Source organism: Macrobrachium rosenbergii, chromosome 21 (assembly GCF_040412425.1).
Source record: "Macrobrachium rosenbergii isolate ZJJX-2024 chromosome 21, ASM4041242v1, whole genome shotgun sequence".
NCBI lineage: Eukaryota > Metazoa > Arthropoda > Malacostraca > Decapoda > Palaemonidae > Macrobrachium > Macrobrachium rosenbergii.
Window position 1 is genome coordinate 42,086,279 of NC_089761.1, and position 21,742 is coordinate 42,108,020.

General features: G+C 37.8%; 2 protein-coding genes and 1 long non-coding RNA gene across 3 annotated transcripts; all 3 read right to left on the reverse strand.

Moving 5' to 3' along the window:
• Positions 1 to 405: 405 nt before the first annotated feature.
• Positions 406 to 3,463, reverse strand: LOC136849591 (uncharacterized). The gene is made up of 3 exons (XR_010856331.1): positions 2,948 to 3,463; positions 1,478 to 1,676; positions 406 to 766 (listed from the first exon to the last, which is right to left on the reverse strand). It is a non-coding gene; the product is annotated as an uncharacterized lncRNA (long non-coding RNA).
• Positions 3,464 to 4,817: 1,354 nt separating this feature from the next.
• LOC136849464 (serine/arginine-rich splicing factor 4-like) lies at positions 4,818 to 16,986 on the reverse strand. Its single transcript, XM_067122813.1, has 3 exons — positions 15,741 to 16,986; positions 5,107 to 5,337; positions 4,818 to 4,927 (listed from the first exon to the last, which is right to left on the reverse strand). The coding sequence occupies exons 1-3, from the start codon at positions 16,984 to 16,986 to the stop codon at positions 4,818 to 4,820; spliced, it is 1,587 nt and encodes a 528-aa protein (XP_066978914.1).
• Positions 16,987 to 17,243: 257 nt separating this feature from the next.
• LOC136849465 (mucin-21-like) lies at positions 17,244 to 18,823 on the reverse strand. The gene is made up of 2 exons (XM_067122814.1): positions 18,283 to 18,823; positions 17,244 to 17,248 (listed from the first exon to the last, which is right to left on the reverse strand). The coding sequence occupies exons 1-2, from the start codon at positions 18,821 to 18,823 to the stop codon at positions 17,244 to 17,246; spliced, it is 546 nt and encodes a 181-aa protein (XP_066978915.1).
• Between the last annotated feature and the right edge of the window lie 2,919 nt (positions 18,824 to 21,742).

Here is a 21,742-nt window from a genome sequence, read left to right on the forward strand (position 1 = left end):
CTAGGATGATATTGCAGCTGTTTTGCTTACAGTGCAAGGAACCTTCAGTTCTGGTGACTTGCACTTTTAATAACAATAAATCTATAATCTTATCACTTGATTGCATCATTTAAGAACCCTTTAAATATTGAACTGGATAGTGGCAACACATTAAACCAAGAATGCTTTTGTCAGAAAGCTAGCAGCTGTATGTGCATGGTAAATTGTACCCGATACCAAGAAAATGAAAATATACTTCTTATTGACTTAATGAAATATGAAAATATAACTTATATGTTTGCCTTTAAAAAGGAACACTAATGGATTTATTTATTTTTTGGTTCATCCTGAAAAAAATATTCAATGGCAAAAGCAATCTAGGGTTAAAAAGAAGTAATTCATTCTAGATTACTAGAATTGACTGAAAGGATAAAGGATAAATATTTTTTACATAAGATTTATTCAGGAACTCTTACCATAGTTGTCAATCTGACACCTTGAGAAAGACATGACTGTTGTACTTGCAAGATAAAAATGGTGATAAAATATTTGAATACAACTGTGCTTCAGGTCAAATCAGAACACCATTATTTAGAACTTCACTTATGATGTCTAATACAAATTATTCAGAAACACTAGTTTAAGAATTATATCATAACAGGCTGCCAACGCAAGAGCCAGTGTCCTGCAGAAGGCGAGGGCAATCTTTAAGTTGATCTTGATTGTATTGTAGAAGAAACACCACTTTCTAATTGTGCTGAGGTTAAAAGCAGTGGCTCCGTTATACCTGAAAATAATAAGTAAATAAATAAATAATTGATCTACTGCACCTTAGATGTAAATCTCTTCTGCAGCACACACACACACACACATACATATATATATATATATATATATATATATATATATATATATATATATATATATATATATATATATATATATATATATATATATATATATATATATATACATATACATATACATATATGTATACATATATATATACATTACATACATATTATTATACAATTATATACATATATATATTGAAAAATTGCTAAAATTACTTGTGTTGCATTAGATACTTCATTAATTACACCATCTTCTAGCACAGTATTGCTTCTAGGCTTAAATATGTGCAAAACAGTGAAAGATGCTAGGCTATAAAATCTTTTGGGCACTAAATAGTAAGCTATTTAAGAGGCCTACCCGTGATTTTAAAAGCTTTACTGAAATCTGGCAAATCAACATATTCACATGACCTTCCAACTAAGCGTTCACACTTCTGAACTGAGTATACAAGTGCTGGAACCTTTAGGGTCACACAGCATTAAAATGTTATCTTAAACCCAGCCATCAATAATAAAAACATAACCATTTTGCTTTCCCCAAAGGCATTACAAACTTTCCTGACAGGAAGAGTGTAATGGCCATCAAGAAGTTGAAGGGTTCACTAGTTTATATATTTCATTCTTGAAAACATCAGAGCACTTACTTATTGTAACATCACGTATGGGCTCTTCTGTTTCATCAACTTGATGAAATGTTTCAATCACATCTTGTCCATGGTTAATTCTTCTGTCATCAGTGATGCAGCTATGACAAACTCTTCAGAAGACTTTCGAAGAAATGGTGGAGGACCATCACCAGTTCTGCATAAATTCTTCTTGATGGCAGCATCTACCTGCTTCACTCTAGTAAATAAAAAAAAATATATTAGAATAAAAATATGTTTCCCCATTGGTTTTCTAATTTATTCTAACGACTGTGACTTTAAAAACGGATTGCAATGAAATTTCAAAATATAACAAAAAACCTACCGTCCTGTGTACTTCTCTTCCACCTCCAGAATAATAAGTTAAAACATCTATCGCATGTTTGAATTCATAAGAAATGTCATTCAAGCATTTACACAAATATTAATGAGCACTTAAGAAAATAAGGTGAGCTTTGTGTGGCTGGAAAAGTGAGCTGCACATTATAAAGCATAATAATACCACCTAAGCTAATATAGTCTAGCCTAAGCAGTTCACATACCTGCCACAATGTATCGTAGCCTTGCATACTGGTAGGCATTATGCAGGCTTCAGACATGCTAGCTTACGTGTGAACTCAACTTAAAAAAAAAGGCTACCCTATTTCAGGTGTCATCCTACTCCAAATCATTTGACCACCTGCAGACAACAGCCAAGATCTCAAATGTCAGCCTGAACTTTTATTAAAAACAATCATTTAGCCTAGTTTGCAAGCAGGTATCACACGTTAAAACAGTTTTATAATTTGGAAAACCTCGTATACCCATAAGAAAAATAGCCAAAGTTTTACCATCACTTTTTAAAATACGAATAAACTGGCTGTAAGCTAATGAATGCTTAGTTTACTTGCAAATCTACCCATTAACAATACGATAATACTACTGTGTGCTCCAGCCCTTCTATCCACCATGAAAATAAATTGTAAGACCCTCCACATAGCTATTCTGAACCTAAATTAGAATATTACCCAAATTTCCTAATAAAAGACATTAATAGTTACAAATTCACGTCAAATTATACAAACCTAATGCCTGATACACCAACTGCTTTTGTAATAAGCTGGACATTACTGACCTAACCTCTCCTTGAGCACCCCTGCTTATTTAGCTGGGGGCTATGCCCCCTCAGACCCCCTATGATTTGGTTAGACTAACCTTACTTAACCTATTCTAATATGTTCCATTCTATTTATTTGAAGATGAATATATTTATATAATATAATAGCTTTAGATGATAAACTGGTGTTCCCTTGGATAAGCTAGGCTAGGCTAGCCTGATGTGATTATTATTAACAATTTAACAGGCAGCACAAGCCTAGGCCTTTCATAGCCTAAGTTTCTTTTAACCTAACTGGTAGTTTACACACCATTTTGCTCACAGCAGCCTAAAGTTGCCCTGACTACAATTACAAAACAAAAATGCTTTCTTACCTGCGGTTTACATGGTCGAAACAGCGCTTGACTGCATTGATGAACGAGGAGGTTGGTCAGGATACATGGCGTTAAACTAGTGTTACATCTTCCCACGACCCCTCACGGTTTTTTCCAGAGTTCTGCTTCCTGTAGATCGGTCGGTGATCACATTCTCATGCTCCTTTATTAAATTAAGAAGCATTAAACGCTGAGAATCAGCTATTGTGGGTGCACGCTCCATATTCCTGTTTGTTTGCTTGCGTATTTCCCGACTTTGTTTACATTTTCGCGCGGAACCAGGACAGCAAATATCAAGTAAAAAAAATATACTACAGATATGCAGTATCTTTTTCTAATAAATAATAAAGACATAAGGACATATTAATTCAATATCACTGTAATAAAAGAAATTGCCTATGATACTGATACAGCCTTGTAATCATCGATTCCAGGCATTTCATTCCCAGTAACCGCATATGTTGGTAAACCTGCTTAACCAGCGATGCGATGCGATGGAGTTGAGGCCGTCGTATGATTTCTGGATACCACGATAGTTCTTCGTTTGGGACCATACAACCGCGATCGCCTTCGTATTGACAAATGCGATCGCATGGTTTCTGGATACCAGCCTTGTTACGATGAGCTCGAATTCATCCGTCGTCGGCAGGCAAAGACTTCTTAAAAGTATTCTTTTCAAGACCTTTGTTGTGCTGTTATTCAGGTCTTTTTACCACAAAATGTTTCATATTTTCGATAGACATCGTAGATAAATCACTTTGGCAAACGTATTTTGATGCAGAGTTGAAATTTACATTCTCTCAATTCTGCCATCGCAAGGGGGTACCCATGCGACGCCTCCTTCACCATGGTTCCAAAATTACATTGTTAAATGCGAATGCCTGCGTATGATCGTATGGTTTCTGGATACGGCAACACCATGACGATCGCATACAACGAACCGTCGTATGATTTCTGGATACGAGCCACTGTGTTTTCTATGGTCACAGCACCCCAAAACATTTTCGACTGGATTGAAATGTACGGAACTGCTGAGCAATTCAAGACAATTAACTTAGGATTACTGCTCAAGCCAAGATATGACGTTTTCGGCGACGTGCCAAAAACATGGGTCTAGGCTCCTCCTGCTAGCACACCTTCCCCGTAGTAAGTTTTACGTTATACGTTTCAGAATGCATCAAGAGCAAACAATTAGCCCTTCCCCACTAAATACCATAAAATGAATGATTTTCTGAAAGACACTAAGTAAACATTACAAATATTGTGTACAAATGTACAGTCAGTGATATATATATATATATATATATATATATATATATATATATATATATATATATATATATATATATATATATATATATATATATATATATATATATATATATATATATATATATATATATATATATTAGTACTGTATACGTATATATATGTGCGTGGATTTTATGTGTTTTGTGCAAATATTTTTCATGTGATATATACTTTATGTGATATATACTTACTGATGTTCACTGAAAGGTAAATGAGAGAAAAGCATTTACCTCTAATGAGAAAAAAATTCTGTTATATGGGAATCAGCATCTCTGCTGCCAGTCTGACACATGTCCCCATACATATTTCCTTCATAAGCCAGTATATAGATAATGACAATTCAGATTCATTTTTTTCTCATGTGATATTACCTTCCGGTGAAAACGGTGGCCTTTATGAGGAATATGACACACTGAGCCGAAGATTTCGGACTGCTCTTATCCACAACATGGATGCAATAACATTCAATCATTGCCTTGAAATTGCCAACCTCCTCCCCCTTCCCAAACAACCCCAATTTCGCAGATTTACTTCTTCGACGGTCATTGGAAGCCGGTCTTCAATATCCTGGTGCGAAATACAAGCTATTCCGAGCTGTGGTCACTGGAGATAAAGGGAGCTGGGCATACAGGATTAAACTTTGAAGATTATCAAATATAGTTATGATGCCTGTTTTGAAGAGAACGGTATTATACGCGAACATTAGCAATGGGAGAATTGGTGTTGATAGCATTCAGAGGTGGTCATGCATCCGCTAAAACTTATAACCTACGGAGGTTCTAGAGCCTAGGTTTAACAGCTATTTTGCTCATTCGATTACACTAGTTTTTTTTGCTCAAGCGACTCACCTGACACTTGACCGTCTTCGAGTACATATGTCCCGCCTTCCCACACCTGCACGCCTCCTTGACTCCCCACACCCACAGATCTATCCCATTTCCCATTTCCCACATTTCTCACACCCAACTCATCTCCTCTATTGCGCTGCTTTCCGCTATGTTTAGTACTAGCACTTCGGAGGTGGCGCTTAGGTGGATACATCTGGGTTAATACTGGGCTACCAAAGTCAGTAACTTGCCCTGTATCACATTCAGACAACGCATAATTTTGTTTCAGGAATTTTGCGTCAATAATGTGCAAGAAGCCTTCAGCATGCATCCTAGACGATATTCTTATCTATTTATTTTATTTTTGCACAACGCAAATGTCTGCGAAAAAAAAAAATGGTCGTCTAGAACCTTCCTAAGATACAACCCTTGATCCGAAACTGGATTATTCTCCAGCTTTCCGATACCTTGGTCCAAAGCCCAATACTTGATCATTAAAATCGAGGTGATTATAATATGACGAAGGTTGAACTAATCTTGTCCGACTACTTACTCACATAGTAAGTTTGTTTAAGACTGATTAGTGGCTATTAAAATTGGCGTCACAACATCCAGGTGTTTGTTTAAGATTGACGGCATTGGTGAATAAGAGCAATTGTCAGTAGCAGTAGTACTAATGGCAATACTCGTTACCCTAGCGCTGATATTCATAATTAAGCACTAAGTTTTGTTACCTGTAAACATCAAAGCATATTAACATAATCGTTGAAAAAATAAAAAAATCCAAACAATCATAAAAATGTTGGGGAGGGGGTGGGTTCATGGTCATAGGCCTATCAACCGCATCCCAAAAATCAGTGCCTAGAGTCTGGCAGCAGTATTTGGGAGCGTGGTGTTATAGGCGAAAGATCACAAGCCATAACGAGAAACCAACAGAGTACGAAAGGGAATAATAATAATAATAATAATAATAATAATAATAATAATAATAATAATAATAATAATAACTCGAGCGAAAACTCCAACCTTTACCACCACCAGCAGGTTCGTCGCTAAACAGGGTGATATCTGCCTTATGTTAACTTTAAACTCCTAATTTGAGGAGCAACGTAATGGCTGTATCGAGGTTGTGTGAAATAGAACGACGTGAATGGATCAGATGCGATGGAAAATGTGCCACAATAAGACACCAAATCCATCCCAAGCACATAACAACAGTACTATACTTTGGAAACATTACTTCTGGTTAACAACTAAATTATTATTTCCCCAGGTTGAATTTAGACCGTACAAAGCCCCTAAAATTATTCAAATATTGTATAAAAGAAGTCGTTCGCTCATGGTTTGAGGATGTGTAATATGAGTAATTATGCTCTTGAGCGCCCCCCACGCTCTTGCGCATTCTTTCTTATCCCAAGGAACGCGAAGAATGTCTTGGCGAGGGGTAACAAACCGCTTAGTATATTACACGGAAATCATGGCATCAATCACACCGGGTAAAAAATATTGTTTTCAAGAGCTTAATTCTCGGTAAGGAAATATATCAGCTCCTTGTTTCATGGTAAATACAAAAGTACTATAAGTAATTGTAATATTTTAACTTACTCTTCGATATAAGTAGATTTTTATATATAAAGAAATGCATCAGGTGAACTTGCATTTCTTAAGAATAAATGCCAACTTGACGAGATACCTAAATACCCTCACTAGGTCTAGGCCAGAGGAACACAAAAATGTCGTAAGAATGAAGGAAAGCTAGTGATTGATTATATGACAGATATTTCTTTCTTATAAAGGCAACTCCTGACCGTTTACATGTTTGTTATCTGCGTTGATTTGTTGTTTCTTTGCTTGCTTGTATGTCTGACTTCTTGAAAAAATGCTTAAATGCCTCTCTTCGTCCGAAGTCGACCCAACTCTTGACAGAGAAGTAACTGAATACATGCAACTTCTCGGCCCGGTCAGCTTATGGGCCCTCGCTCACGGAAGTGCTCTAAGGTTAAGAATTTTTCATAATGTTTAATCGGGAAGACTCACTGGAGCTCCAGCTGAGAGAGAGAGAGAGAGAGAGAGAGAGAGAGAGAGAGAGAGAGAGAGAGAGAGAGAGAGAGAATGTACTTTCTAATTTCACTGGGTTTTCGTACGAAGCCGAGCATTAAAGTGCTTCTAAAATCGATAGTAATTCAGCGTCCCCTATTACCATCATTCAGGAAACCTCTTCTGTCTTGAATGGAACTGAGAGAGAGAGAGAGAGAGAGAGAGAGAGAGAGAGAGAGAGAGAGAGAGAGATGCATCATTATAAAATACAAAATACACAAAAAATACCAGAGAGCACGCCCTCTCCGATAAATGAACACCAATTTTTCACTTGGAAAAATTTGTTTGTTCTAGAAGACTCAGCCGGTTTATTTTACAACTCTCCTTTCTCTTGCTCTTCATTTAATATTTCATCCTGCTGTTGTTCCTTTTATGCAAGTGTGCATATACCTTTTATATATAGTATATATCTATCTATATATGTATATGTATATATATATGTATATATATATATATATATATATATATATATATATATATATATATAATCCCACTGTCACCCACTTCAGTCTTGTGAGCGCTCTCGCGTTTCTTGGACTTAAAGGTCATCTAGACTCAACACCTCTTTCAGGCCATTATACCAAAGAGCTATCGTTTCCGGATCTCACCACATAACCCAGCCATCTCAAACATTGATTCATTTTTTCAGCTATACTAACTTCCTCTACATTAATTATTTTCTGACTACATTCTAGGCTTCTTCCTAGGCCCATAATAAGCACACAGTTCATCTTTATACCATTTCCCTTCCCGTCCCCCCGCCTCTCTCTCTCTCTCTCTCTCTCTCTCTCTCTCTCTCTCTCCTTCTTAAGACTGCACAAACATCTTCAAAGGCTGGCGGGATAAGAAAATAAGTACGAATGGAATGTGAAATGACTGATGTCTGAGATTAATAATTACTGGCTGGAGATAGTGAAGAGAAACTGCAAAAACTAGACACAGAGTTTGCAAGCTCTTGCAAGAGCAAATTAAGAGTAAACGTGATTAAAAGCAATGTGACTTGGGCAAATGGATATCAAGATGGTGAATGAATGTAAGCAGTTGAATCGTAAAAATATATTAGGAAGAAAATCTAATATATAATGGTAGGATAAGACAAGAGGTGACTCACAGAACAGGTGAAGCAAGGGAAAAAAGTTAAGTTCCCATCTTAGTTCAATTCAGACTACTGAGCTGATTAACAGCTTTTCTTTTTAGGGCTGTCCCTTCCCGGATCAGATTTATTTTACGTGCCTAAGAACCAATTGGTTACCTGCAGCTTATTGTGAATCCAGAAAACATCATAACGAGAAATGATTTTCTATCACCAGAAATAAATTCCATTAAGTATTCATTGGCCGGTCGGAGAATCGAACGCGGGCCCAGCAGAGTGCTTTAGAACGATACCCACCCGTCCAATGAGGAACTAAAATTTCTTCATAACGTGTTTAGGGGATTTGATGCACTGATGATGAGTCGGTTTATGAAGGTGCTAATGTTGAGGAAATTTTCTGTTCATGGGTTCATCCACAATTCAGCAGTTAGAATATGAGAGTACCATGACTCTTGAGTTTTTTTTTTTTATGAGGACACCCCTTGTTAGGGAAAAAGCTTAATTTCGTTATATACGCGAACTGACTAATTCGCACGTGCGTAAATTCTGTAATAAGTGCCTATTCGTATGTAGCCCAAACTCTTCATTAACAATTTTATGGACCGCACTAGGAAGCCGAGGTTTCTGATTAGAAGTTCTAACTTCCACATTTATTTTCCTTAACAAATTACAACAAACTTTCAGCTATATTAAAAAAGATACTGCAAGGGAGGTGTTTCACAAGCCGTCCATGAGATACTGCTCAGTTGTCAGGGATCCGAATCGAACACGATCAGGAGAGTTCCGGAGGTTATCGACGCATTATGCGTCACAAATGGGACGCGGTGCCCTTCGCTCGATTTATAATTTACCTGTTAATTACCAAAGCCACATTTTAGCTCTATGTACGACCCGATCCCAGGGCCAAGCAGAACGCGGCACCCTGAGTCAAGGAAGGTTAAGGAGGATGTATCCCAGTGTTTATTTCCCTGGTTCTGACCTTATCATTTCTTTAAGCTCTTAACATATCTGTAATTACACACACTAGCCAGATACATGAATGGGTCAGCATCTCTTGCTCTATAAATATGTGTGTGAATGGCAATGGACATATATCTTTAAAAACTTCAGCTCTGAAGATAAAAAGAAATGAAATTGTAGGAGCATTGCCTGAAAACTGTATTGTCACATGTGCATATATATAATCTCTCTCTCTCTCTCTCTCTCTCTCTCTCTGGACTCTCTCAGCCTCCCTCTCTCTGTCATATATATATATATATATATATATATATATATATATATATATATATTATATATATATATTTTAATTTTTTTTTTTTTTTTTCAGCCATACTCTTTGGTGTCTCTCAACTTAGCTGTCCAATATCTTAGATGTATGACCTTACTACAATTTTCACCTAACATGAACAAATCGTTCAAGATGCCTCCAATGAGTCTTGAAGCTTGACGAAATAATAATAATAATAATAATAATAATGATAATGATAATAATAATAATAATAATAATAATAATAATAAGAAGAAGAAGAAGAAGAAGAAGAAGAAGAAGAAGAAGAAGAAGAAGAAGAAGAAGAAGAAGAAGAAGAAGAAGAAGAAATGAGCATGTTAGGGTAACCAAGACAGGAAACGACAGTCTGTTAGGTATTTTGGTAAATAAATGAACTTTTAACAGTTTGGCATCCCTAGAGCTTAGATTGAAAGGAATGTGGTGCAGAGGCCGGAAGGAAATAGTTCTCTGCGAAAAAAAAAAATTAATTTGGCATAGCTTTCCAAATCTATACTAAGAACTGACCGTCAGAAACAGTTACTTCCCTTTTAGCTGGTGTCTATTGTACTGCATAAATTATGTACGTACAGGCAATGTGTGTATATATATATACTTTTATATATATATATATATATATATATATATATATATATATATATATATATATATATATATATATATGTATTTATATATATTTGTATATACACACAAACACACATACAAACTTTATATATATATATATATATATATATATATATATATATATATATATATATATATATATATATATATATATATATATATATATATATATATATGTGTGTAATTCTAATAGCCACAATGCCCTCTTAACTTCTCGAATTCTTCGCGCTTTTTTGGATATGCTTGTAACTACGAAGCCGAATATATCCAAACGAAAGAAATTGAAGAGCCAGTGAACGCCGGTCGCGGGAAGCGAACCCGAATTCCATATTCAAAGGGAGGTCACGTTGCCGACCTGGCTACGAGAAGGATAAAAGTCTATCACCTCTCGTACATACATATACCTGTCGTTTTCAGATATATTTATTAGAGCTGGAATAGACCCATCCTCACCATCGTAGCCAAGTGGGCAATCGTTTTTATTGCTTTTTTAGGCTGAAATATATATGTAGAATCTACTGGTCACTTTTACCAGTCACATATCCAAAAAAGCGCGAAGAATTCGAGAAGTTAAGAGGGCATTGTGGCTATTAGAATTACATATGTGTCTGGTAAAAGTGACCAGTAGATTCTACATATACAGTATATTTCAGCCTAAAAAAGCAATAAAAAATATGTGTGTGTGTGTGTGTGTGTACATGCTCACAGAGTATAACGCTGTACACACAACACAAACATGCCCTCATATAATGATGTGTTAGGCCATATAAAAAAAAAAAAAAAAAGACCGATTCAAACCCGTCAGTTAAGGTCGAAAATAATTGAATTTAACGTCCTCTTTCGATCGTTGTAAATTAGACAGGGATAATACCAGCACGGACTCTTGCTCCAACTGAAAAAGAAGACTACCAAGGGTTGCAGATACCATGTTTAGACTTCTGAGTTACTAGGCCAGCAGGCCGTAGACATTGTCTCCAGATGTAAGCATTCAGAGATGTGCAAGAGGAAGCGACTGTCTTCATTTGTTTTGAAGCGTTACAACTGCATTTGTTGCTTTGTATTATTATATTGTTTTTGTGCCTCGTCCCGAAAGCGTTTACGATGCTCGACTTCACGCAACTTAGGAATAACCCATGAAAAATCCCAACTCTCTTCCAGAACCCCTGTAAAATGTCACTGGGATTCGGCATGCAACTGTTAGCAGTCTGCCAGTTCATAGCATAACAAATCCCATTTTGATTTTCCCATCACTCTGAGTGCAAATAATGAGCATTGAAGCTCGAAGGAGCTATTTATTCATTCATTCCCGTATTCTTCCTGCTGAAGACCATATATCATAGGACTACTGATACAGTTAAATTTAAATCCCTATACAAAATTACTGCTATATAATATTGTTGTTTTTAACTTTGGTCAAGACTATTTGAAATTTTGAGTAAGAGCATTATGAGGTATGCATGAATGTTTGAACAACTGTGTACAAATGATTTTTGTATAAAGTTTTTTAATAATTTGCATCAATATTTAGAGGGCTATTATTTTCGGTGTCTATGGCTATCATTATGATCCCGGCAGCTCATATCACGAAATGAATCAATTAACAGACCCAAAAGCTCAATGATATTACCATTTATTAAATAAACGTACGATTTTGCCTCTATGCATACATTACTAATCTCCAACCACGAACTCACGTCCACGTACGCATATGATAAACGAAAGATAGATTAGGTCATTGTGGAAGTGCGTACGCATACGCGCGTGCACGCACGCGATTATTGCATCACGCCCAGCCCATTCTTTCGCGCCCATGACAAAGGGGGGAATCATAAACGTCGCAGGCCCGCCGAAATGCTCAAACCCCGAAACACTTCGGGATGGTTTAGGCGTTACATTGTTGAGGGGTGAGGGGAGGTGGGGAGGGCGAACTGTAAGCGCGCCGTGGGTCATTACTGTTTGTTATTGTAGTTCTTATTATTTCACTGATAACGACGCCACCAACTGCACGGGAAATGCACGCGGACGTGGAAAGGCCGGAGAAAAATCACCCTTATTCCGGAGACGTCCAGGGGCGGGATCCACCACCTCGCCCTGACGCGACTACTTTTCTGAGCTGAAGATATTTCCTGATGTATGCTCGCATTTCGTTTTATCTCTCGTTATATATCGCCTCCAAATGGCTTACAAGACGGCGGGCAAAAGCGAGACCTTTGAATTTCTGGGCGGGAGACGGGTTCTCGAAATCTGATGCCGCCCGCGCACGCGCACTGCCGAATGAATCCTTAACCCGGGATCAAGGGGAGACGGAGTGCTCCATACACATGAAATTATATACACGAAAACAAGAATGAAAGAGTGAAAGAGAGAGAGAAGAAGATAAAAGAAGAAGAAGAAGAAGAGGGGGACTCTTTCATCCCCCAAATATGGCCCAGGGGCCTGATGACCTTCCCGTAAGTTGCATTTTTCTGGGAAGCGAAATCAACGCTTTAGAAAAAGAATGATGCATGTTATATGTCACTAAAGGTTTCTTATGGCTACACCACACATCACGGAGAATACAGTTTAGGTGCAAATGTCAGGCAGGTAGGTAGACCAGGGAAAGCGAGAAGAGAATGATAATGTTATCTAGTTACAAAAAAGGGGGGCGTGAAAAATTTAGGAAGGGAGAAAGAGGGGGAGAATTCTAAACACAAGAGAAGAAAGAATGGGGAAGGACTCACTGTCATTTGGTTTTCATTGTATTTTTATTCGTATGTTTAAATGTACATACATGTTACGAAGGAAAATTCCCCTATATACACAAAACCAATTTTCTTTTTTATTTTATATGATTTTATAGATTTAACCAGACTATATATATATATATATATATATATATATATATATATATATATATATATATATACAGTATATATATATATATATATATATATATATATATATATATATATATATATATGTTGAGTATTTCTAATTCCTCATTGGACGGGTTTGTATCGTTCTCGGCTAGCACTCTGCTGGGCCCGCGTTCGATTCTCCGACCGGCCAATGAAGAATTAGAGAAATTTACTTCTGATGATAGAAATTCATTTCTCGTTATAACATGGTTCAGATTCCACAATAGGCTGTAGGTCCCGTTGCTAGGTAACCAATTGGTTCTTAGCCACGTAAAATAAGTCTAATTCTTCAATAGCCAGCCCTAGAGAGCTGTTAATCAGCTCAGTGGTCGGGCAAAACTAAGGTATACTTAACTTTTATATTATTTCTCTCATATTCACTCAGAAGGGATAATTGGAATGAAAAGCTGTCAAATGGTTCACTGCTAAGTAGCCAGTTAGCCTGCCCCGGTAAAAGCCTTAGGTACAGTGGTACTTAGGTTTTAACTTCTTTTATGACGTGGGTGGTTTAGTTGGCAGCGCCCTTGCCTTTCAATTGAAAGACCTGGCTTCGATCCCGATGTGAGTTACAAATATATATACATATATATAATATTTATATACATATATACTGTATACATATATATGTATGTATATAGTATATATGTATATATTATATATTATATATATATATATATATATATATATATATATATATATATATATATATATATGTGTGTATATTTGTAACTCACATCTGGATCGAACCCAGGTCTTTCAATTGAAAGGCAAGGGCGCTGCCAACTGAACCACCCATGTCATAAAAGAAGTTGGGATCTAAGTACCTAAGGCTTTTACCGGGGCAGGCTAACTGACTACTTAGCAGTGAACCATTTGACAGCTTTTCATTCCAATTATCCCTTCTGAGTGAATGTGACAGAAATAATCAACACACAATCACACGTGGAACAGAAATAAATTTCTGGCTCACATCGGAATCGAACCCAGATCTTTCTTGAAGGGCAGGGGGCTGCCAACTGAACCACACAATCATAAATGAAGCAAGGTAAAACTCGCTGGTATGCTGGGCAGTTAGCCTGCCCAAGTAAAAGCCTTAGGTACAGGGACACTCAGGTTCCAACTTCCTTTATGAGTTGTGTGGTTCAAGAAAAACATGAATGAGTTTATGTGAAATTGAGGATGTTCAAATTTGTGTCACTTACATTCAATAAACTACGTTCTTATCCCAGAAACTTTATCATTGTTTATGTAGCCTTACATAGTAGTTCATGATGCAAAAATCAACACAATGATAAATCTCTTTCCACTATTTCTTTACGGATAGTTTAAAGAACATTCTTTAACTTCAGTAGGAATACTCACCCTCATTCGGTCAAATTCAGTGTTGGTACCACAACTCTGACAAACTCTGACAAACAAAATAACAGTATCAGCCTACGCAGGACAGCCCAGACACTCAGGAAGTTAAAAAAAAAAAAAAAGTAAAAGTGACCGGGTACTGAGAGTCGTTGCGTAACAGAGAATCTTAACTCTTAACTTCGTGTTGAGAAGTAGATCGTAAGACCCTTGACCCAATTAGTGGATCCGAATAACATTAAGTATTTACGAAAGAAATATTTACTGTAGAGACTCCTGTCCGTGAAAATAATCCCATTCCTTGGTTTATAAATATAGTAAAAGTTTAGACCTATAAACATGATTTTTAGGTGTCAGGACCCACTGTTTAGATGCACTGGTGCTAAAACTAAACAAGTAAAAAATGCGCCGAAGTTTCTTCGGCGCAATCGAGTTTGCTGTACAGCCGCTACAGCGTATAATCAAGGCCACCGAAAATAGATCTATCTTTCGGTGGTCTCGGTATAATGCTGTACGAGCCGTGGCCCGTGAAACTTTAACCACGGCCCGGGGGTGGCCTATCCTATATCGTTCCCAGAAGCACGATTATGGCTAACTTTAACTTTAAATAAAATATATAGAGCCCTCTAGCCTTATTAGCTTTTAAGATCTGAGGGCGGACAGAAAAAGTGCTGACAGACACACAAAGCCGGCACAATAGTTTGTTTTACAGAAAACTAAAAATGTAATCAAATTGCATGATTATCTATTTATAGAATTCATGCATGATATACTTCTAGTATACAATAGCTTGATATTCGTTAACATTAAAAAAGGTAAACATAACTGGAATCTTTAATAAACTTACATCACACTTACTTATCAAAAGAAAAAATAACCCGAATTCTGACAATATACAAAGAACTAACAGAAATCAAAGGTGACTCCAAACCTTAAAATTTCATGAGTCTTATTTTCTGAAGGATAAACTTTTTGAATTTTTGCACTATGGCACCCTGAAATATATACATAGGATTTCGTTCACTTTTATCTCTATACAGGTCACTTAACAGGCTGTAAAACAATTTTCTCTGTATTGGGGATTATTATGTTTATAGCCTTTTAAGTGCATTGGACACTGTACACCTTCAACTTTTCTAATGGAATAGCTGATTGATGGATTGAGGTAATCTGGCCCTGTGATCTAAAGGAATGATATCCTTTCCTTATGACATAATACTGAAAAGAAAGAGGCCAGTTAAAGGAAACAATTCTAAATTAAAACATCTCAATAGTGAGTTAAATTGATGATATTAAGTCTTACCTGCGGAACGTCGACCTCGGGACCTTGAGACATGGTTCGAAGTGGCCCTCGAATGGTGGCCACGGTCCTTTCTGCGGTCTAAGACATCTGAGTGAAATTCCACACTTACAACAGACATTCGCTTTTCCAAAGTCCGCGAACTCGTTTCGGCGCACTTCCTCTCCACTTTCCACTTTTCCCTCTTTTTCGAGGACGACCTTTTCTCGTGGTGATCCCGCGCTCGACCGGCACTGCGACTGCGCGTCTCGTACCTGGTCATCGCCTGCTTTTGTGCTTTCTTAGCTTGAGCTCTTTCGTTGTTGCCGGTGAGTTTCTGGCGCGCGTTCGCCTGAGGGAGTCTGGGTTCCGACCTGGACCTGGAGAGGCTTGAGAGAGGTCGCATGGGGTGCTGGAGGTAATCGCTCTTGGACTGACCCTCCTTCAGCCAGTCTCTGTAACTCATCAGGGAGTGCCTCTGGCCAGGGGCTCTCTCGTCTAGCTCGATGCCAGAGGACTTTCTTCTGCCGTTTGTCATCTGGTGTACCATCACTTGGCCAAGCAAGGACTTTGGCCGCACAGGTTTTTCAGAAGGTTCTATCAACTTATCTTTAGAGTCACATCTTTCTTTTACGTCTCTAGTCAAATCTGGGAGGATGCGGAGACTAGGATTTTTGACAGAGTCGCCTGGGGTTAATTCTTCGAAACACGGATTTGGTGAACTAGAGCTAGCTTTTGAGCAACTAGGGGCCTCCAGCACTTCTTGCGAATGCAAACTGATGGCAGAATCAGACACCTTAGACTGACTGAAAGTGTCAGATAACTTTCTCTCCCTTGTACCTAATTCACTGACACCAAGCGAGTCCACTGGAGAGTAAGTAACCTTACCGCTGGCAGGTGCCTCATCTACAGAGCTCTCGCTAACACGTGGACCCTGAAACTCTCGCGCGAGGTTTGGGCGCCTCTGAAGGTGAGCTTTGAAAGAATGACCGCAAGGTGTCGAGTCACCGTCATCAGTGGAAAATGATGTACGGTCGATTCCATACCTCTGGCCAAACTGCTGATGAAGACGCCTCTTTTCTTGAACCCTTCTCTCCTCTCGCTCCTTCTCCCTCTTCATCTCCTCCTGGCGTTCCTGCAGGCGGAGTAAGGCTACTCTCCTGCGGCTCTGCCGGTGTATCTTGTAGCGGAGTTCCTCCAACTCCCACTGCTCGACGCATGCGGGCCGAAGGCATTTGCAAGGACAACGAAGGCAACAGAGCAAGTCCATTTTCGAAGTATGATGCCAAACAGCATCAACAGAATAAAGGAATATAACTATCGTTGGGCTGGGAATGCATCAGGGACACGAAAATAGTGAGACCTGTGACCCACACTATCACACACAACGCTACTTAATGAACCAATTACATTTTTCTTCGCGACGTTAACATTTGTCACCTCCATTCTTTTCAATTATAATCTATTCTCTATTATTACAACCTAATGTCGTCGTCACCGCATTTCCGTGACACTGAACTACTCTAATCATCCTGGAAATGGAAAGAAGAAGAAAAAATAGCAAATAAACTTCCTCTGGAATCCCCCTCCATAAATCTTCAAATGGCAATTGCCTTCCTTCAAGATGGCGGAGCCCATTTTTCATGCAGACGCTCACATTTCAAGCGATCCCATTGGACCCCCTCGACCACATTTTACAGTCTTCTTCGACCTGTCTTCGACGTCGCTCAGAAATCCCATTTAATCTGACATTAATCTGAAACTAAAGTTCTGTTATCACTTCCGCGGATTGCGAGTTAAAGCTCCAGAATCACTCGAAGATGAATGACTTAAGGAGTAAGAATTCGGTCCTCCCTGTGTCTATTGAGTTAATATAAGGTCTTGAGAGCCCAGTAATTAAGTTCTCGCAAAGATGTAGGGTTGCTCTGCCTTTAACCGTAGTGCAGGTCACTTTAAAAGTTGATTAGGTGAGCTCCTCTTGCAAAACATGAGAATTTGGGTGCGTTTGTTAACATTTATGCATGTATATATATATATATATATATATATATATATATATATATATATATATATACTGTATATATATATATATATAAATTTATATATATATATGTATACATATACATGCATACATACACATATAGTGTATATGTATAAATGTTTGTGTATGTGTATGAGTATGAATGCATGTTTGTATTTGTATGTGCATAAATACGAGTATACCTGCATCAGCAAATGAGGAAATGGGTATAAATGAGAAACTCATATAAAGGAACACCTTCCATCATAAAAAAAATATTATGGACGAGAAAACTTACTCTACTAAAGTCATTTATTAAAATCAATAATTAAAGTCTTATAGTTTAAATTCTTGAACATGAGGAAGTTCAACCTATACGTACTAAAAATACGTTCCTATAAAAACGCCATTAAAAGGTAACAAAAACAAACAGTTTACTAACAAAAATAACATGGAAAATATACAAATGATAAGTCTACCACAATACGTGTCACCATAAAAAGTTTTATCTCCGCTAATGCAATTAGACGGACTATGTGTATTTACCTGCCTTTGTTTGTTTCTGTGTATGTCCAGGTGTCAACCTGATATCGTAAAACGTTTTAGTTCTTTGATAAATGTTGGGGATGGATGGGTTTTTGGCTAAGGAAGAGGTAGGTTGAGATAGGTCAGGATTAGGTATGGTTTCTAAGGAAGAGGTAGGGTGAGATAGGTCAGGATTAGGTACGGTTTCTAAGGAAGAGGTAGGTTGAGATAGGTCAGGATTAGGTATGGTTTCTAAGGAAGAAGTAGGTTGAGATAGGGCAGGGTTAGGTATGGTTTCTAAGGAAGAGGTAGGTTGAGATAGGTCAGGATTAGTTATGGTTTCTAAGGAAGAGGTAGGTTGAGATAGGTCAGGATTAGGTATGGTTTCTGAGGAAGAGGTAGGTTGAGATAGATCAGGATTAGTTATGGTTTCTAAGGAAGAGGTAGGTTGAGATAGGTCAGGATTAGGTATGGTTTCTGAGGAAGAGGTAGGTTGAGATAGGTCAGGATTAGGTATGGTTTCTGAGGAAGAAGTAGGTTGAGATAGATCAGGATTAGGCATGGTTTCTAAGGAAGAGGTAGGTTGAGATAGATCAGGATTAGACGGTTTCTAAGAAGAGGTAGGTTGAGATAGATCAGGATTAGGTATGGTTTCTGAGGAAGAGGCAGGTTGAGATAGATCAGGATTAGGTATGGTTTCTAAGGAAGAGGTAGGCTGAGATAAGTCAGGATTAGGTATGGTTTCTAAGGAAGAGGTAGGTTGAGATAGATCAGGATTAGGTATGGTTTCTAAGGAAGAGGTACGCCGAGATAGGTCAGGATTAGGTGTGGTTTCTAAGGAAGAGGTAGGTTGAGATAGATCAGGATTAGGTATGGTTTCTAAGGAAGAGGTAGGTTGAGATACGTCAGGATTAGGCTTGGTTTCTAAGGAAGAGGTAGGTTGAGATAGGTCAGGATTAGGTATGGTTTCTAAGGAAGAGGTAGGTTGAGATAGGTCAGGATTAGGTTTGGTTTCTAAGGAAGAGGTAGGTTGAGATAGGTCAGGATTAGGTATGGTTTCTAAGGAAGAGGTAGGCCGAGATAGGTCAGGATTAGGTATGGTTTCTAAGGAAGAGGTAGGTTGAGATGGATCAGGATTAGGTATGGTTTCTATTATAAAGTTGTGCCTACATATCACACACAGTAGACTGCAATAATTAGAAATACCACCTGCATGAAGGAAATTTCGAAAGAGCCCTAGTAGCGAATGACCCTAAAGATGCTGGGACACTGTTAATTTAATGACAGTAATAATGAATTCCATCGCTATTTCCACAATGACGTCTGTATCATCTATTAATGACTCTAAGTAGTTTTTCCTAGCCGGAGGTGGCTTCATGGAAAACGAACAACATAAGTCACTAATGTATCCGCACTTTAATTAATGAACCGTAGATGAACCCCACTTGCAAAAACTTCCACAACATTAGCCACTTCATACAAATACACAAAACGCTCGTCAGTGATGCTTTGAAACCCCTATACATACATTTTGTCATTCTACACTCATGCACAGACTCTACCTCTTTCTGTATATTAACGAACTTCCTTTCCAATATCTCTTCGGTTCCATCAGTTCAGCAATAACTAGTTCTTCCTCTTCTCCTCTCACCTGCAAATTTCTAATTATACATTCTTTTCACCAGCCTTCTATACTTCATTTTTACCACATTAGCAAACCGTCTCAAAACACGCTGATCCATCCTAGCATCTATTTTTCATCATCTAATTTTTGGTGTTTATAATCATCGCTAACTGGAATCAGAAACAAATACAAGTGCGCTTCCTGTATGTATGTATGTATGTATATGTATGTATATATATATTTATATATATATGATATGACAGATAGATATGTATATATATATATATATATATATATATATATATATATATATATATATAGATATATATCTATATATATATATATATATATATATATATATATATATATATATATATATATATATATATGTATGTATATGTGTGTATGTGTGTCTAACTTTTCCCTTGAGTTTTTCCGTTGTACACTTTGCTAAATATACAGGAACGTTCATATGACTAAGAGGAATAAATTCTCAGCTGCGATGAAAAATAAGTATTTAATGTTATTTACTTGTATTTCATCAATTCTTTTAATTTCTCCGGACCGCCACGCTATTTTGCATTTTATCAAGCTCAGTATCAGAACGGTACATTTCTCGAAATATACGCCCATTACAAATTTTGAGACCTAAAGGAGGTAAGAATCAAAGGATCATCACCTGAAGTAATGAGAAGAATTAACCTGGCATCAGAATAAACAACAAATTTATACTGTTTCAGTTCGCCCCTTATTTTCTTCTTCCTTTCTCCGTCTCGTTTCCTCTGGGCAGGGCAAGATAAAGTGCCGATTCCCTTGGCATTTGCATAGAAAGAATACGAGCCGACCTTTCAAAAGAAAGCAGCTTAAAATATTCAGGACTTAGAGAGGATGACGGATAATTCCGAAGTCACGAATGAGTCGCTTAAATAAAACATAGAGCAGAGTCAACAGAGGACTTAAATGCATTTCCCTCAAAGAATCAGTTAGACAAATCAGCCTCCCAGTGGTGCAGCAGGAAGAGATGTTTGCGTGGCATCACTAAATTCAAAGATACGCAGATTGAAAACCGGTTTTTGATTTCGTTCCAACCCGATATGGAATGGGAATGGGAATAAACTCAACAGGTAATACCTACGTTTAGGAAAAATATTCGCCTCGGCAAAAATGCCCCTCCTAACTTGGTCTGATGGCGATTCGAAATGATGTTGAAACGTGGTATCGAGTTTCCACTGCGGAGTGAAAGAGACGGGAGGGAGGGGAGGGGAGGTGCTCCCAATTTTGCGGGCTAAGCAGATTCCGTCCTCGCCATTCAAAACGCTGCATAAATTTCAAGATATTCGGATATTCCCATAAAGCCATTATCAGTGGCAACACGCAAATTCCACCAAAAGTGTCCTTTGAAAATGTAAATTTGGGCATTAAATATCTGCCAGGGCTTTTGTGGAAATGAAACGTTTATTTTCTGTGATTAACGAGGAATAAATATGCTGCTACTGCGGCAAGGGTTTACGAATAAAAAAAAAAAAAGGCATCATTGTTTGAATTCGTGTCCACAGAACTAAAACGTTTCCTTTTATTCAGTGAAAAGGCCAAATCCACAGTGAGTGATAGAGGGGTGGGTGGGGGGAGGGGACGACGGGAACGGACCTGTTTGAAGGGGGAGGGGAGGGGAAGAGGAAGGGGAAGGGTAGGGGAGGGGGAGGGAGGCAAGAGTCAATGCCACGGAACTTTCTAGCAGCCAATTGCTACGAGGATTTCACAACTAAGTCTATTACTGTGATTGGTTGCAAGTATCCTACCAATGGCAGCCTGGGAAAATTCCCAGACATATGTCCCCCTTCTGGACTATTTTCGAGA